The 13,750-nt window shown below is 47.5% G+C and overlaps 1 protein-coding gene across 1 annotated transcript in view; it reads right to left on the bottom strand.

The window, feature by feature from the left end:
* MARCHF4 (membrane associated ring-CH-type finger 4) overlaps positions 1–13,750 on the bottom strand; it is an 83,051-nt gene that overhangs the window by 11,703 nt on the left and 57,598 nt on the right. The window contains exons 2-3 of the mRNA XM_040358217.1: positions 13,297–13,458; positions 10,310–10,502 (exon numbers count right to left, since the gene is read on the bottom strand). Coding sequence (XP_040214151.1) covers positions 10,310–10,502; positions 13,297–13,458 — 355 coding nt within the window. The remainder of the gene's footprint in view (positions 1–10,309; positions 10,503–13,296; positions 13,459–13,750) is intronic.

Raw genomic sequence — 13,750 nt, 5'->3', positions numbered from 1 at the left:
GGTGTGACATCACTGATCGTCGTTCCCTATATCAGGCAACAGACGATCAGAGTCTCTGCCACAGAGAAGAATGGGGAAGGTGTGTTTACACACACACCTCTGCCCGTTCTTCAGCTCCTGTGACTGATCGCGGGACACTGGATCGGGTCCCGCGGGCGTGGTCACGGAGCCTCGGACCGGGTTCCGCGCACGACGGCTGGGCTCTTAACGGCAAACGTACCTGTACGTGCCTGTGCCCAGCCGTGCCATTCTGCCGACGTATATGTGCAGGAGGCGGTCCTTATGTGGTTAAAGCCTGGTACACACGATCGGATTTTCCATGGACAAAGCGTAGGATTTTTGTCCAAAGGGCGTTGGCCGTGAACTTGTCTTGCATACAAACGGCAAAGAATTGTCGTCCAACAAACACAAAATAATGTGTTTTTTTCAGCTATTTAGCGCCAACCCTTTGGGCAACTTCTGCGAATGTTGTGTTATGGTGAGCATTGCTTCCGAGTATGCGTGTTTGTACTTGATCGGATAATCCAACAACACACATTTGTTGTCGGAAAATTTTAAAGCATGCTATCCAAAATTTGTTGTCGGAAAATCCCTTGGGACGGTCATGCGTCTAGTGACGCAACGCGTCGGGCGGAGCCAGTGACGTCACCCTCAGTGCCTTTGTGTGTACTGGATGGGGAGCGAGGAGAATTTAGTTTGTATGCAACTGACCTACTTATATGCGATCTAACTGGGGGACATGTGTGAGCGCAATAGCCCAAACTCTATATGATGGCCAGATTCTCAAAAGAGTTACGACGGTGTATCTCAGGAAACACCGTCGTATCTCTGTTTCTGAGCCCGGGTATCTATGCGAGTGATTCCTAGAATCATTTTTGCATAGATACGGCCAAGATCCGACAGGTGTAAGTCACTTACACCGTCGGATCTTAGATGTAATTCGCCGCTGGCCGCTAGGTGGCGTTTACGTTTAGGTCTCATTTGACTATGCAAATAAGCCTGATACGCCGATTCCCGAACAAATTTGCGTTGCGTAGTCGTCGCTTACGTCGTTTCCGTAGGCGTAAGGTTACCCCTGCTATATGAGGGGTAACCTTACGCCAGTCCGCCGTATGCCATGTTAAGTATGGCGTCGGGTCCGCGTCGTCTTTTCCCGTCGGGTACGTAGTTTTCCTAAGTCGTTCTTGAATACGACTTTACGTCAATGACGCACAAGTCGGCGTCATTGACGTTTTCCGTCGTGAGCTGGAGCATGCGCACTGGGTTATTTTTCAGCCCGGCGCATGCGCAGTTAAATCGACGCGGGGGCGCGCTTAATTTAAATACAAGCCGCCCCCTTTGAATTACGCGGGGATACGCCGGGCCATTTACACTACGCCGCCGCAAATTACGGAGCAAGTGCTTGAGGAATACGGCACTTGCTCCAGTAAGTTGCGGTGGCGTAGTGTAAATGGCTTACGCTATGCCAACGCAGAATCTACCAGAATCTGGCCCCCTGTGTTTACATGTAAATAACCGTCATTCATATGTAAATAGCTGAGGCAAACGGCATTCATATATATATCATGCCCCTCTGCAGTGAAGAGATGATATGCTGTAACCTCTAGCAACCAATCAGTTGGCAGTATTACTGTACAGTAATCTAGCAACCAATCAACGAGAAGAAATCATGTGCTGTAACCTCAAGCAACTAATCAGTGAGCCGTAATGTGTGCTGTAACCTCTAGCAGCCAATCAGTAAGTGGTAATGATATGCTGGGGTGGGCCAACCCAATATTGAACCCTACTGACTAAGACTGGGGTGACATTAAAGTTCATGTGCGTGTAAAGGCGGGCGTCCCAATACTTTTGGCAATATAGCGTATCTAAGAAAATTAAACTTTAAATCAGACTACAGACATCATTTTAAACTTGACAATGTGATGGTCGCTTTGCTGGAAGCTTTTTCAAGCCAAAACCCAACCAGATGCACTGGTGTGCTCCCCGCCGCATGAAGCCTCCGGTCGCGCGCCGCTGACAGCTGTCTCACCGCCAGACAGAGTCGCCTCTCTCCAGCCCGGCGCAGGACAAGAGCCTCCGAGCAGCTGGGAACCATCTTCAGCTCTGAACTGCAGACAGAAGGGGGTCCGGGGGGGGCTGCATCTTTTCTGGCAGGCTGCCCCCCCATTCACAGGCTGCACAATGACTTCTCGGAGATCTCATCGCTTTCATTGAGAATAAATGAGAAGCTGGAAATGAAAGGCACGTGCTGTGATTGGATGAATGATGCAGATGTTCTGGATACGGATCTGACGGGATGCCAGACTCCTGAATTAAAGCTGAATTTCGGGATTAGTGACTATTGTCCAAATCTATTCCTCATGTGTCTTCTTCTTGAATCTCAGTGAGATTTGTGTATTTCTTCCAGATCTGTGCAGTAATCCAGTGTCAGACTTCCTGTAATAAAGACCACTCACTGCTGCTCTCTCTCCTTGTGCAGGGGGACTGGTCTTGTCTCCGCCCCCTCCTGTAGTTTTCTGCAGGCAGCCTGTAGTGGGTGGAGCCTGCTGGGCCCCTCCCACAGCTCTGCTCTCTCTCCTTGTGCAGGGTGACTGGTCTTGTCTCCGTCCCCTCCTGTAGTTTTCTACAGGAAGCTTGTAGTGGGTGGAGCTTGCTAGGCCCCTCCCGCAGCTCTGCTCTCTTTCCTTGTGCAGGGTGACTGGTCTTGTCTCTGCCCCCTCCTGTAGTTTTCTACAGGCAGTCTGTAGTGGGTGGAGCCTGATAAGCCCCTCCCACAGCTCTGCTTTTTTTCTCCCTGTGCAGGGTGACTGGTCTTGTCTCCGCCCCCCTCCTGTAGTTTTCTGCAGGCAGCAAGGTCCATAAAGACAAGGATGAGCGAGTTTGGGGTAGAGGAACTTGACTGCCCTGCACAGGGTCCTGACTGCAATCTGACAGAACACCTTAGGGATGAATTAGAGCGGAGAGTGCAAGCCAGGCCTTCTCATCCAACATCAGTGTCTGACTTCACCAATGCGCTTCTAGAAGAATGGTCAAACATTCCCACGGCCTTTCCAGAAGAGTTGAAGCTGTTATAGCTGCAAAGGGCGGGGCCAACTCAATATTGAAGCCTACGGACGAAGACTAGGAAGTCATTAAAGTTCATGTGTGTTTGAAAGCAGGTGTCCCAATACTTTTGGTAATGTAGTGTATATAATTTCTAGTGCTCCTTGGCTCCATCTAGTGGCCATAATGTGGTATTTTACTACTGCTGAAAACCGCAGAGGTGATCAAATACTACCAAAAGAAAAAAAGGACGCCAATTTTGTTTGGGAGCCACGTCGCACGACCACCGCGCAGTTGTCTGTTAAAGCGACGCAGTGCCGAATTCGCAAAAAGGGGCCAGGTCCTTAACCTGCATAATGGTCCGGGTCGTAAAAGGAACACTAAAGGCAGGCATTTTTTATTTTTAAAAAAACAAACATGTTATACTTACCTCCACTGTGCAGCTGGTTTTGCACAGAGTGGCCCCCGATCCTCATCTTCTGGGGTCCCTCGGCGGCTGTCTCGGCTCCTCTTTGGAAAAGCTTTCCACGTTCATGCGAGCTCCCTCGCATGGTGGAAAGCTTTTGAGAGCGCGCTCCCGTGATACAGCGGCGGCCATAGCCGCCGACTGTATCACTCGGCCCCGCCCCCCGGCGCACCGCGTCATCCGCTGTGATTGACAGCAGCGCCAGCCAATGACTGCGCTGCTATCAATCCACCCAGCCTAGCCAATCAACGGCCAGGCTGGGAACCGAACAGGATGACAACTTGACAAGCACGCGCCCGGGACTTTCGAACAGTGAGGTAAGTAAAACGGGGGCTCATGGGGGGCCGGTGCTGTCAGATGTTTTTTTACCTTAATGCATAGGATGCATTAATGTAAAAAAACTTTTACCTTTACAACCCCTTAAAGTGGTTAAAGGCAGGTGTCCCAATACTTTTGGTAATATAGTGTATGGCCCGGATTCAGATAGAATGGCGTAACCATATGCGGGCGTAGCGTATCTCATATACGCTACGCCGCCGTAACTTAGAGAGGCGAGTACCGTATTCACAAAGAACTTGCGCCCTAAGTTACGGCGGCGTAGCGTAAATGGGCCAGCGTAAGCCCACCTAATTCAAACTAGGCTGGTAGGGGGCGTGTTGTATGGTAATAAATCGTGCCCCCGCTCAAATGACGCACCTAACGAACGGCGCATTCGTGCGCATGCTCAGTATCACGTCAAATTTTCTCCCTAAGTTACGCCGGCTCAATGTTTAGTCGACGTGAACGTAACCTACGCCCATCCCCATTCACGGACGACTTACGCAAACGACGTAAAATACGACGCTGTTCTGACGTTTCCGACGTCCATACCTAACATGACTTACCCCTGCTTTATGAGGGGTAAAGTTACGCCGGTCGTACGCCTTACGTAAACAGCGTATTTTAATACGCCGGGCGCAAGTACGTTCGTGAATCGGCGTATCTAGCTCATTTGCATATTAGACGCGGAAATATACGGAAGCGCCCCTAGCGGCCAGCGTAAATATGCACCCCGAGATACGACGGCGTAGGAGACTTACGCCGCTCGTATCTTGGCAACCATGAGGCGTATCTGATTCTATGAATCAGCCGCGAAGATACGACGGCGCACATTCGGACTTACGACGGCGTACGTGGAGATACGCCGTCGTAAGTCCTTTGTGAATCCGGGCCTATGTCTAGAGGAAGCCCCCTCTGCGATGTTATAATGTCCTGAGACATGTGACCACCACCTTTGTCTGAAAATGTGGAGAAAACGATCGACAAAAGCGTCTGAAATAAAAACGCGATGTAATAATTACATTGTTACAAATATACTAGATATTTTTCGCTATAGCGGGCCGATAAATTAGCCAGATGTCCTTTAAGCGCGGCGCCCTCTGTGCCGAAACACAGAAAATAAATACATAAAAATTTGCGTTTTCCTTTTTTTTTTCTAACCGTTAACATTCCACGCCGCGCGTCTCTGGCATCCCAAAGTGAACAATAGAGCGCGGAAAGCACAAACAGCAACACACTCGAGTAAATAATTGCTCGCCATCACCATCTGTCAGGATCAGACGGACGTGAGCCGGAGCCGAGCGGAGACAGCAATCTACATAATGAGAGCAGCGGAGACAACACCGCGCCAACGCCACTTCCATCCCACTTCCCCCTCGTTTTACGACCACGCCAGCGAGCCTACGGCGACGAGCGGCCATCAAAACCGCAGCCTGGAATCTGTGATTAATTTGCATACAAAGAATGGATAATATAAAAAAAAAGGGCGGGGGGGGGGGGGGGGACGTTCGGCTCGGCGCTCGTGTTTGGCTCGTGAAGAAGCCTAAAAGTGGAACCCCGGGCAGAATTTTTACTCGTGTTTTAGACGAGGGCTGGAAGGGTAAGAACGTCGGTGGGGTTTTTTATCGCTTTTGGCCTGCCGCTGGCACCTCCCAGAGCGCTGGCACAGCAGCCAATCGGCAAACAGCTCTCCTTAAAGGCACCGCGGTCAATCCCAGTCATCTACTGACCAATGTGCACCCATAACCCCCAGCTCTGCTGACCCCCCCCCCCCCACTCAATAGTAATCCCCAGCTCTGCTGACCCCCCCGCTCAGCAGTAACCCCCAGCTTTGCTGATCTGCCACTCAGTAGGCCACTCAGTAGTAACCCCCAGCTCTGCTGATCCCCCGCTCAGTGGTAACCCCCAGTTCTGCTGATCCCCCGTTTAGTAGTAACCCCCAGCTCTGCTCATTCCCCACTCAGTAGTAACCCCCAGCTCTGCTGATCCCCCACTCAGTAGTAACCCCCAGCTCTGCTGATCCCCCGTTTAGTAGTAACCCCCAGTTCTGCTGATCTGAGGCTCAGTAGTAACCCCCAGTTCTGCTGGTCTGAGGATCAGTAGTAACCCCCAGCTCTTCTGATCCCTCACTCAGTAGGAACCCCCAGCTCTGCTGATCCCCCACTCAGTAGGAACCCCCAGCTCTGTTGATCCCCTGCTCAGTAGTAACCCTCAGCTCTGCTCAAGGTACCCAAAGCAAGGTAGAAACCCCCCCCAGCTCTTCTGATCCTCTGGTTAACTGATCTTCCTCTGTCTCTCTGGTCCCCACTTATCAACTGCTATATTGTTCCCACGGTGCTCACATCATGTGACATTGCAAGTTTCTCTTGCTCCAGTCCCCCAGGTCTGCTGATCCTCTGCCACATAGGCCATCTGCTAGTTGCTCCGCTCCAGTCCAGACCCCCATCACCTTCCTGCTCCATGCATAACTGTTAAAAAATGCACCGCACAAGATCACATGGTACTGCGCTACTATGCGATCCGGTGCAGGCAGAAAAGACTAGACATGTGCAATTTGGACAAATTTTTGTTTTTCGGAAATTCGGATGTATCCGAATTTCCGAATTAGAATAGTACCGAATTTAAACAGATCCAAAATACCGAAATTTGATTTCGGACGAAATTTGAATCGTTTTCGAATACTTTTCTAATAGTTTTAAAATTCGAAACTTTTTAGAATATATTTCCAATAGTTTTCGAATTCGAAAAGTTTCCCAATTTTCAAAGAGAATAAAAAAGAAAATAAAGGAATAGAATAGAAAAAAATATATATATATTTTTTTATTCTATTCCTTTTTTTTCTATTCGATTTTATTCTTTTTGGAAATTGGAAAACTTTTCGAATTCGAAAACTATTCAAAATTGATCAAAAAAATTTTCAAATTCAAAAACTAATCGAAATTAAATTAAAAAAACGTTTCGAATTCGAAAATTATTGGAAATTGATTTGAAAACTGTTCAAATTCGAAAACTATTCAAAATTGATCCAAAGATTTTTCAAATTTGAAAACTATTCGAAATTGATTCAAAATCTTTTCGAATTCGAAAACTATTCATAATTGATTCAAAACTTTTCGAATCGATTCGAAAACGAATAAACTAAACGAATCCCAAAAACAAATTAAACAAATTTAACTAAAGAAATTGATGTATATTATAAATTGATTCGAAAACTGTTCGAATTCGAAAACTATTCAAAATTGATCCGAGAATTTTTCAAATTTGAAAACTATTGGAAATTGATTCAAAATATTTTCGAATTCAAAAAAGATTGGAAATTGATTCAAAAACGTTTCGAATTCGAAAACTATTGGATTAAAAAACGAATTGATTCAAAAACTTTTCGAATTCGAAAACTATTGGAAATTGATTTCAAAACTTTTCGAATTAGAAAACTATTCAAAATTGATTCAAAACTTTTTGAATCGATTCGAAAACGAATGAACTAAACAAATCCCCAAAAAAAATTAAACGAATGAAACAAATTTAACTAAAGAAATTTATGTATATTATAAATTGATTCGAAAACTGTTCGAATTCGAAAACTAATCAAAATTGATCCGAAGATTTTTCAAATTTAAAAACTATTGGAAATTGATTCAAAAACTTTTCGAGTTAGAAAACTATTCATAATTGATTCAAAACGTTTCGAATCGATTCAAAAACGGATAAACTAAACGAATCCCAAAAACAAATTAAACGAATGAAACAAATTTAACTAAAGACATCGAATTCGAAAACTATTGGATTCAAAAACTAATTGATTAAAACAAAATTCGAATTCGAAAACTATTGGATTCAAAAACGAATTGATTCAAAAACTTTTCGAATTCGAAAACTATTCAAAATTGATCCGAAGATTTTTTCAAATTTGAAAACTATTGGAAATTGATTCAAAAACGTTTCGAATTCGAAAACTATTCATAATTGATTCGTAAACTTTTCGAATCGATTCGAAAGCGAATAAACTAAATGAATCCCAAAAACGAATTAAACGAATTAAACAAATTTAACTAAAGAAATTTATGTATCTAACAAAAAATCGAAACGAAACAAAGCAAAACACATTTTTTTGTTCTGCACATGTCTAGACAAGACCTGCATTTGGGGCGTGGTTAGGGTTATACTGACACCTGCAGCAGGTCGCACACCCGGTGCGTTTATAACGCAGTGCGGGAACAGGTTGCGGTGTGGATGGGCCCCTTGAGTCTCCTCCAAATCACTTATCAAATGGTTACAATCGGTTGTATTTTGTCGGCCGACAGATTTCTCTCACTTCAGTGGCCGTCCTTTCCATGGCTGACGTCACGGAGGGGAGGCGGCTCACGTCTCCCCCTTGGGTCATGATGATTCATACGGCAGAAGCCCCATTCTGGCAGACCACAAATACCAAGGCGCAATAGGAGAGGATCATTCCGGCACGTAAATCGCAGAGCCTCCTGCTGCTTCCCTTCTCTTGCAGATGGGATGACGCAATGACAAAACTTGGAGGACGTGCGCCCGAGTTTATGGCGGGTTTTTTTTCAGTCTCATTGACTTGCAGGGGCATTAGCCGGCTCCGTTGGGGCCTGGCAGAGGCTGTTCCAGTGCCCGGCGGCTGCCATTGCCCGGTTTGGAAGGTGGAATTATGACTCGGTGATGGAAATTTTTGTTTTTTTACTGCGCAATTTCATAAATGAATGGTGCGGAAAATGACAACGCGGTTTGTACAGTCCATGCTTAAAGCTGTACTCCATGCAAGTTTATTAACCATTTGGCTGGCCAAAGACCAGGGCACTTTTTGCGATTCGACACTGTGTCACTTTAACTGACAATTTTGCGGTCGTGGGACGTGGCGCCCAAACAAAATTGACGTCCTTTTTTCTCCCACAAATAGAGCTTTCTTTTGGTGGTATTTGATCACCTCTGCGGTTTTTATTTTTTGCGCTATACACAAAAATAGAGCGACAATTTTGAAAAAAAAGCAATATTTTTTTACTTTTTGCTATAATAAATATCCCCAAAAAATATATAAAAATATTTTTTTTCCTCAGTTTAGGCCGATACGTATTCTTCTACCTATTTTTGGTAAAAAAAAAAAAATCGCAATAAGCATTTATTGATTGGTTTGCGCAAAAGTTATAGCGTCTACAAAATAGGGGATAGTTTTATGGCTTTTTTTATTAATATTTTTTTTTTTTTTTACTAGTAATGGTGATCAGTGTTCTTTTATCGGGACTGCAACTTTATGGCGGACACATCGGACACTTTTGACGATATTTTGGGACCATTGTCATTTATACAGCGATCAGGGCTATAAAAATGCACTGATCACTGTGTAAATGACACTGGCGGTGAAGGGGTTGACCAGCAGGGGGCGCTGAAGGGGTTAAGTGTGTACTACGGATGTGTTCTAACTGTAGGGGGGATGGGCTACGTGTGGCACGACACTGATCACTGCTCCCGATGACAGGGAGCAGTGATCAGTGTCCTGTCACTAGGAAGAACGGGGAAATGCCTTGTTTACATCAGCATTTCCCTGTTCTTCCTCTACGTGAGACGATCGCAGGTATCCCCGCGGACATCAAGTCCACGGGATCCGCGGTCGGACTCCCATGCGCAAATTTTTTTATTTTTTTAAAAACAGTGTAAAAATAGATAAAAATAGTAAAAAAAGAAATAGGAAATATTTTTTTTTTGAAAGCGCCCAGTCCCGCCGAGCTTGCGCGCTTCTGCTTCATATGTGAGCAGCGCCCACATATGAAAACGGTGTTCAAACCACACATGCGAGGTATCGCCGCGGTTGGTAGAGCGAGAGCAATAATTCTAGCCCTAGACCTCCTCTGTAACTCAAAACATGCAACCTGTAGAATTTTTTTAAACGTCGCCTATGGAGATTTTTGAGGGTAAAAGTTTGTCGCCATTCCCACGAGCGGGCGCAAGTTTGAAGCGTGACATGTTGGGTATCAATTTACTCGGCGTAACATTATCTTTCACAATTTGAAAAAAAAATTGGGATAATTGTACTGTCGTCTTGTTTATTTCGTTCAAAAAAGTGATTTTATTCCCAAAAAAGTGCGCCTTTAAGACCGCTGCGCAAATACGGTGTGATAAAAAGTATTGCAACGGCCACAATTTTATTCTCTAGGGTGTTAGAACACCAAATCTCAGAAAGAGGCTTGGTCCTTAAGTGGTTAATGAGTCGCTGTGACTTTAAGTCAAATAGATCGGAGCGGGTGCCATTGAAATCGATGGGCTGCGGCATGTCACGCGACTTTGTGACACACTGGTGTGAGTTTAACTATTTAAATAAAGATATATATATAAAAAAAAATGATAACAAAGAGAGAATTCTACTGGCTGCCCACAGTGGGTGGGTGGAGCTGTGAACCAAGGAGCTGACAATTCACCACGGGAGGCTCCGCCCTCTCATAGAGGTAGGTAGTAATGGGCGGGGGGACTTACCTATACAGACGATGTCCATGAAGCCGTACATTCCGTAGCAGATCTGGAAGAGCAGGTCCTGCCGCTGCCACTTGGCGGACGGGCTGAAAGTGGACCAGATGAGCCACGAGATGCTGGCGATGAGGAAGAGGGAGCCCAGGATGGCCGCTGCGATCTGCACCTTCTCTATTACTGTCAGGGAGATGGCTTGCCACTGCAGGGGAGAATATGATCATCGTTACTGCTTTGCACTTATATGGCACCAACATATAGCATGGCGCATCACAGACTGAGGAAATCACCAGAGAGAAACAAATTACCATTGGTTTTAATGTAACAAAATAACAAAGCGCATCTGCAGTACAATGCCAACCAGGGAGCAGATCCTGAAATCAGATACCTAGAGGAGGAGGCTTGTGTATGCACCTCCCCTGCAGAACACGTACACGCACCTCCCCTGCAGAACATGTATAGGCACCTCCCCTGCAGAACACGTACACGCACCTCCCCTGCAGAACACGTACACGCACCTCCCCTGCAGAACATGTATAGGCACCTCGCCTGCAGAACATGTACACGCACCTCCCCTGCAGAACATGTATAGGCACCTCGCCTGCAGAACATGTACACGCACCCCCCCTGCAGAACATGTATAGGCACCTCCCCTGCAGAACACATACACGCACATCCCCTGCAGAACACGTACTGGCACCTCCCCTGCAGAACACGTACACGCACCTCCCCTGCAGAACACGTACACGCACCTCCCCTGCAGAACACGTACTGGCACCTCCCCTGCAGAACACGTACACGCACCTCCCCTGCAGAACACATACTGGCACCTCCCCTGCAGAACACGTACACGCACCTCCCCTGCAGAACACGTACACGCACCTCCCCTGCAGAACACGTACACGCACCTCCCCTGCAGAACACGTACTGGCACCTCCCCTGCAGAACACGTACACGCACCTCCCCTACAGAACATGTACACGCACCTCCCCTACAGAACACGTACATGCACCTCCCCTACAGAACACGTACCCGCACCTCCCCTGCAGAACACGCACCTCCCCGACAAACACGTACACGCACCTCCCCTACAGAACACGTACATGCACCTCCCCTACAGAACATGTACATGCACCTCCCCGACAGAACATGTACATGCACCTCCCCGACAGAACACGTACATGCACCTCCCCTACAGAACACGTACATGTACCTCCCCTACAGAACACGTACATGCACCTCCCCTACAGAACACGTACACGCACCTCCCCTACAGAACACGTACATGCACCTCCCCTACAGAACACGCACATGCACCTCCCCTACAGAACACGTACATGCACCTCCCCTGCAGAACACGTACATGCACCTCCCCTGCAGAACACGTACATGCACCTCCCCTGCAGAACACGTACACACACCTCCCCTACAGAACACATACACGCACCTCCCCTACAGAACACATACACGCACCTCCCCTACAGAATATGTACATGCACCTCCCCTACAGAACATGTACATGCACCTCCCCTACAGAACATGTCTTCCCCCTGGCAGTCGCTTCTCCTCCCGGCCAATCAGGATTTAGGAGTCGCAGCCAATCAGGTCTTAGGATTCCCGGCCAATCAAGTCTCAGGACCTGCTTCCTAATTGGCTGGGAGGAGAAACAGGCCCCGAGCCCACCCCTTTTTGAAGCCAATTAGAGCCTCCGTCTCTAATCATGTGCTTCTAAAAATAAAAACATTGGGATCCATGCGTCCTGCATGTAGATTAGGGGGACGGGCGCATTGATTAGGGGGGTGGCGCCCCTGTGCCCTGCATGAGCGGCAACCACTGAGGAAGACACTGCCGGTGCCGGATGGTTCCTGGGCTTAGCGATCTGTAACGTAAGCCCGGGAAACGGTGTGGGGGCGGGGGGGGGTTTTGCCCCTCTCCTGCTGCCTCTAAAAGTGATCCTGCGGCAAATCTACTGCAGGGACCAATTTTATCGGAAAGCCGTCTGCCTAAGAGAAAAGAAAATACCAGAGTTATGGTGACTACCTGCAGCCATAACCGTGGTATTTAACATCAGTGGCCCAGATTCAGGTAGAACTGCGCTATATTTGCGCGGGCACAGGGCAACGATTTTGCCCTGCGCCCAAGCAAATATTTTGCGCTGCCCTCGATTCACGGAGCAGTAGCTCCGTGAACTGCGAGGGCACGCCGGCAAATTTGCCCGGCGTAAGCGCGCGCAAGTTAAATGATCCCGCCGGGGGCGAGAATCATTTAAATTAGGCGCGCTCCCGCGCCGAGCATAGAGCGCATGCTCCGTCGGGAAACTTTCCCGACGTGCATTGCGGCAAATGACGTCGCAAGGACGTCATTTGCTTCAAAGTGAACGTGAATGGCGTCCAGCGCCATTCACGAAGCACTTACGCAAACAACGTGAAATTCAAATTTCACGTCGCGGGAGCGGCCGCTATACTTTAGCATTGGCTGCCCCTACTATTAGAAGGGGCAGCCTTGCGCTAAAGTTGCCGTACGGAAACTCCATACCTGGCTTGCGCGGGGCCCGCGCAAGTTTGTGAATCAATCGGTAGTATGCAATTTGCATACTACACGCTGATCACAATAGGAGCGCCCCCTAGCGGCAAGCACAAGAATGCAGCCTAAAATCTGCGAGGCATAAGTGCCTTATGCCGCGCAGATTTTAGGCTGCAGTCGGTGTAACAAGGTTTCTGAATCAGGAGCACTCGTTACACCGGAGCAAGTAAGCAATTGCGCCGTGTAACTTATGGTTACACAGGTGCAATTGCTTCTTGAATCTGGGCCAATGACAGAAATTCCCAGTTAGGCAGCCGGCAAGTGGCTAAGGAAAGAGCAGTTTTACGTATCTGATCCTCCGATCCCACAGTTTCCGCCGCCCTGCACAATCTCTTACCCCCTATGCCCGGGATATGACAGATTTAAATTCAGAGTGCTGATCGATCTCCCGGCCCGGAGACGCTCGGACTTACCTTTACCTGAAGAGGGTTTTTTGTGCTTATGGCAATAACGTGGTACTTGTAATAACACAGTTCACAGCTCCAGGATCCGCGCTCGCTGATCCACCGAACAAGACAGGGCTGGTGCGAACAACGTACAGATCCGTCACAGCGGCAAGGACTCAGCAGCTCCCCCTGCAGGATGCAGAACATACAACACAATTACACCAGGTCACGTGATCTCACTTATTGGATACAGAACAGTAATAAAAACATAAAGACTGATAAAGACTTGTTACAATCTATACGCAGGGGTCTCCAAACCTTTCAAACAAAGGGCCAATTTATTGTCCTTCAGACTTTAGGATGGCCGGAATGTGTCCAGCAGGGGGCAGAAAATGTCCTGGGCCGAGCATCAGGGAAAATAAATGTGGCCTCAGGGTTGGTAGTCAGTAGGAGGAGGAAGAGTAGGGCCCCTATCAGTAGG

Source organism: Rana temporaria, chromosome 6, assembly GCF_905171775.1.
Source record: "Rana temporaria chromosome 6, aRanTem1.1, whole genome shotgun sequence".
Lineage (NCBI taxonomy): Eukaryota > Metazoa > Chordata > Amphibia > Anura > Ranidae > Rana > Rana temporaria.
Note: the sequence above shows the minus strand (reverse complement) of the source record. Positions and strands in the feature narration are given on the sequence as shown.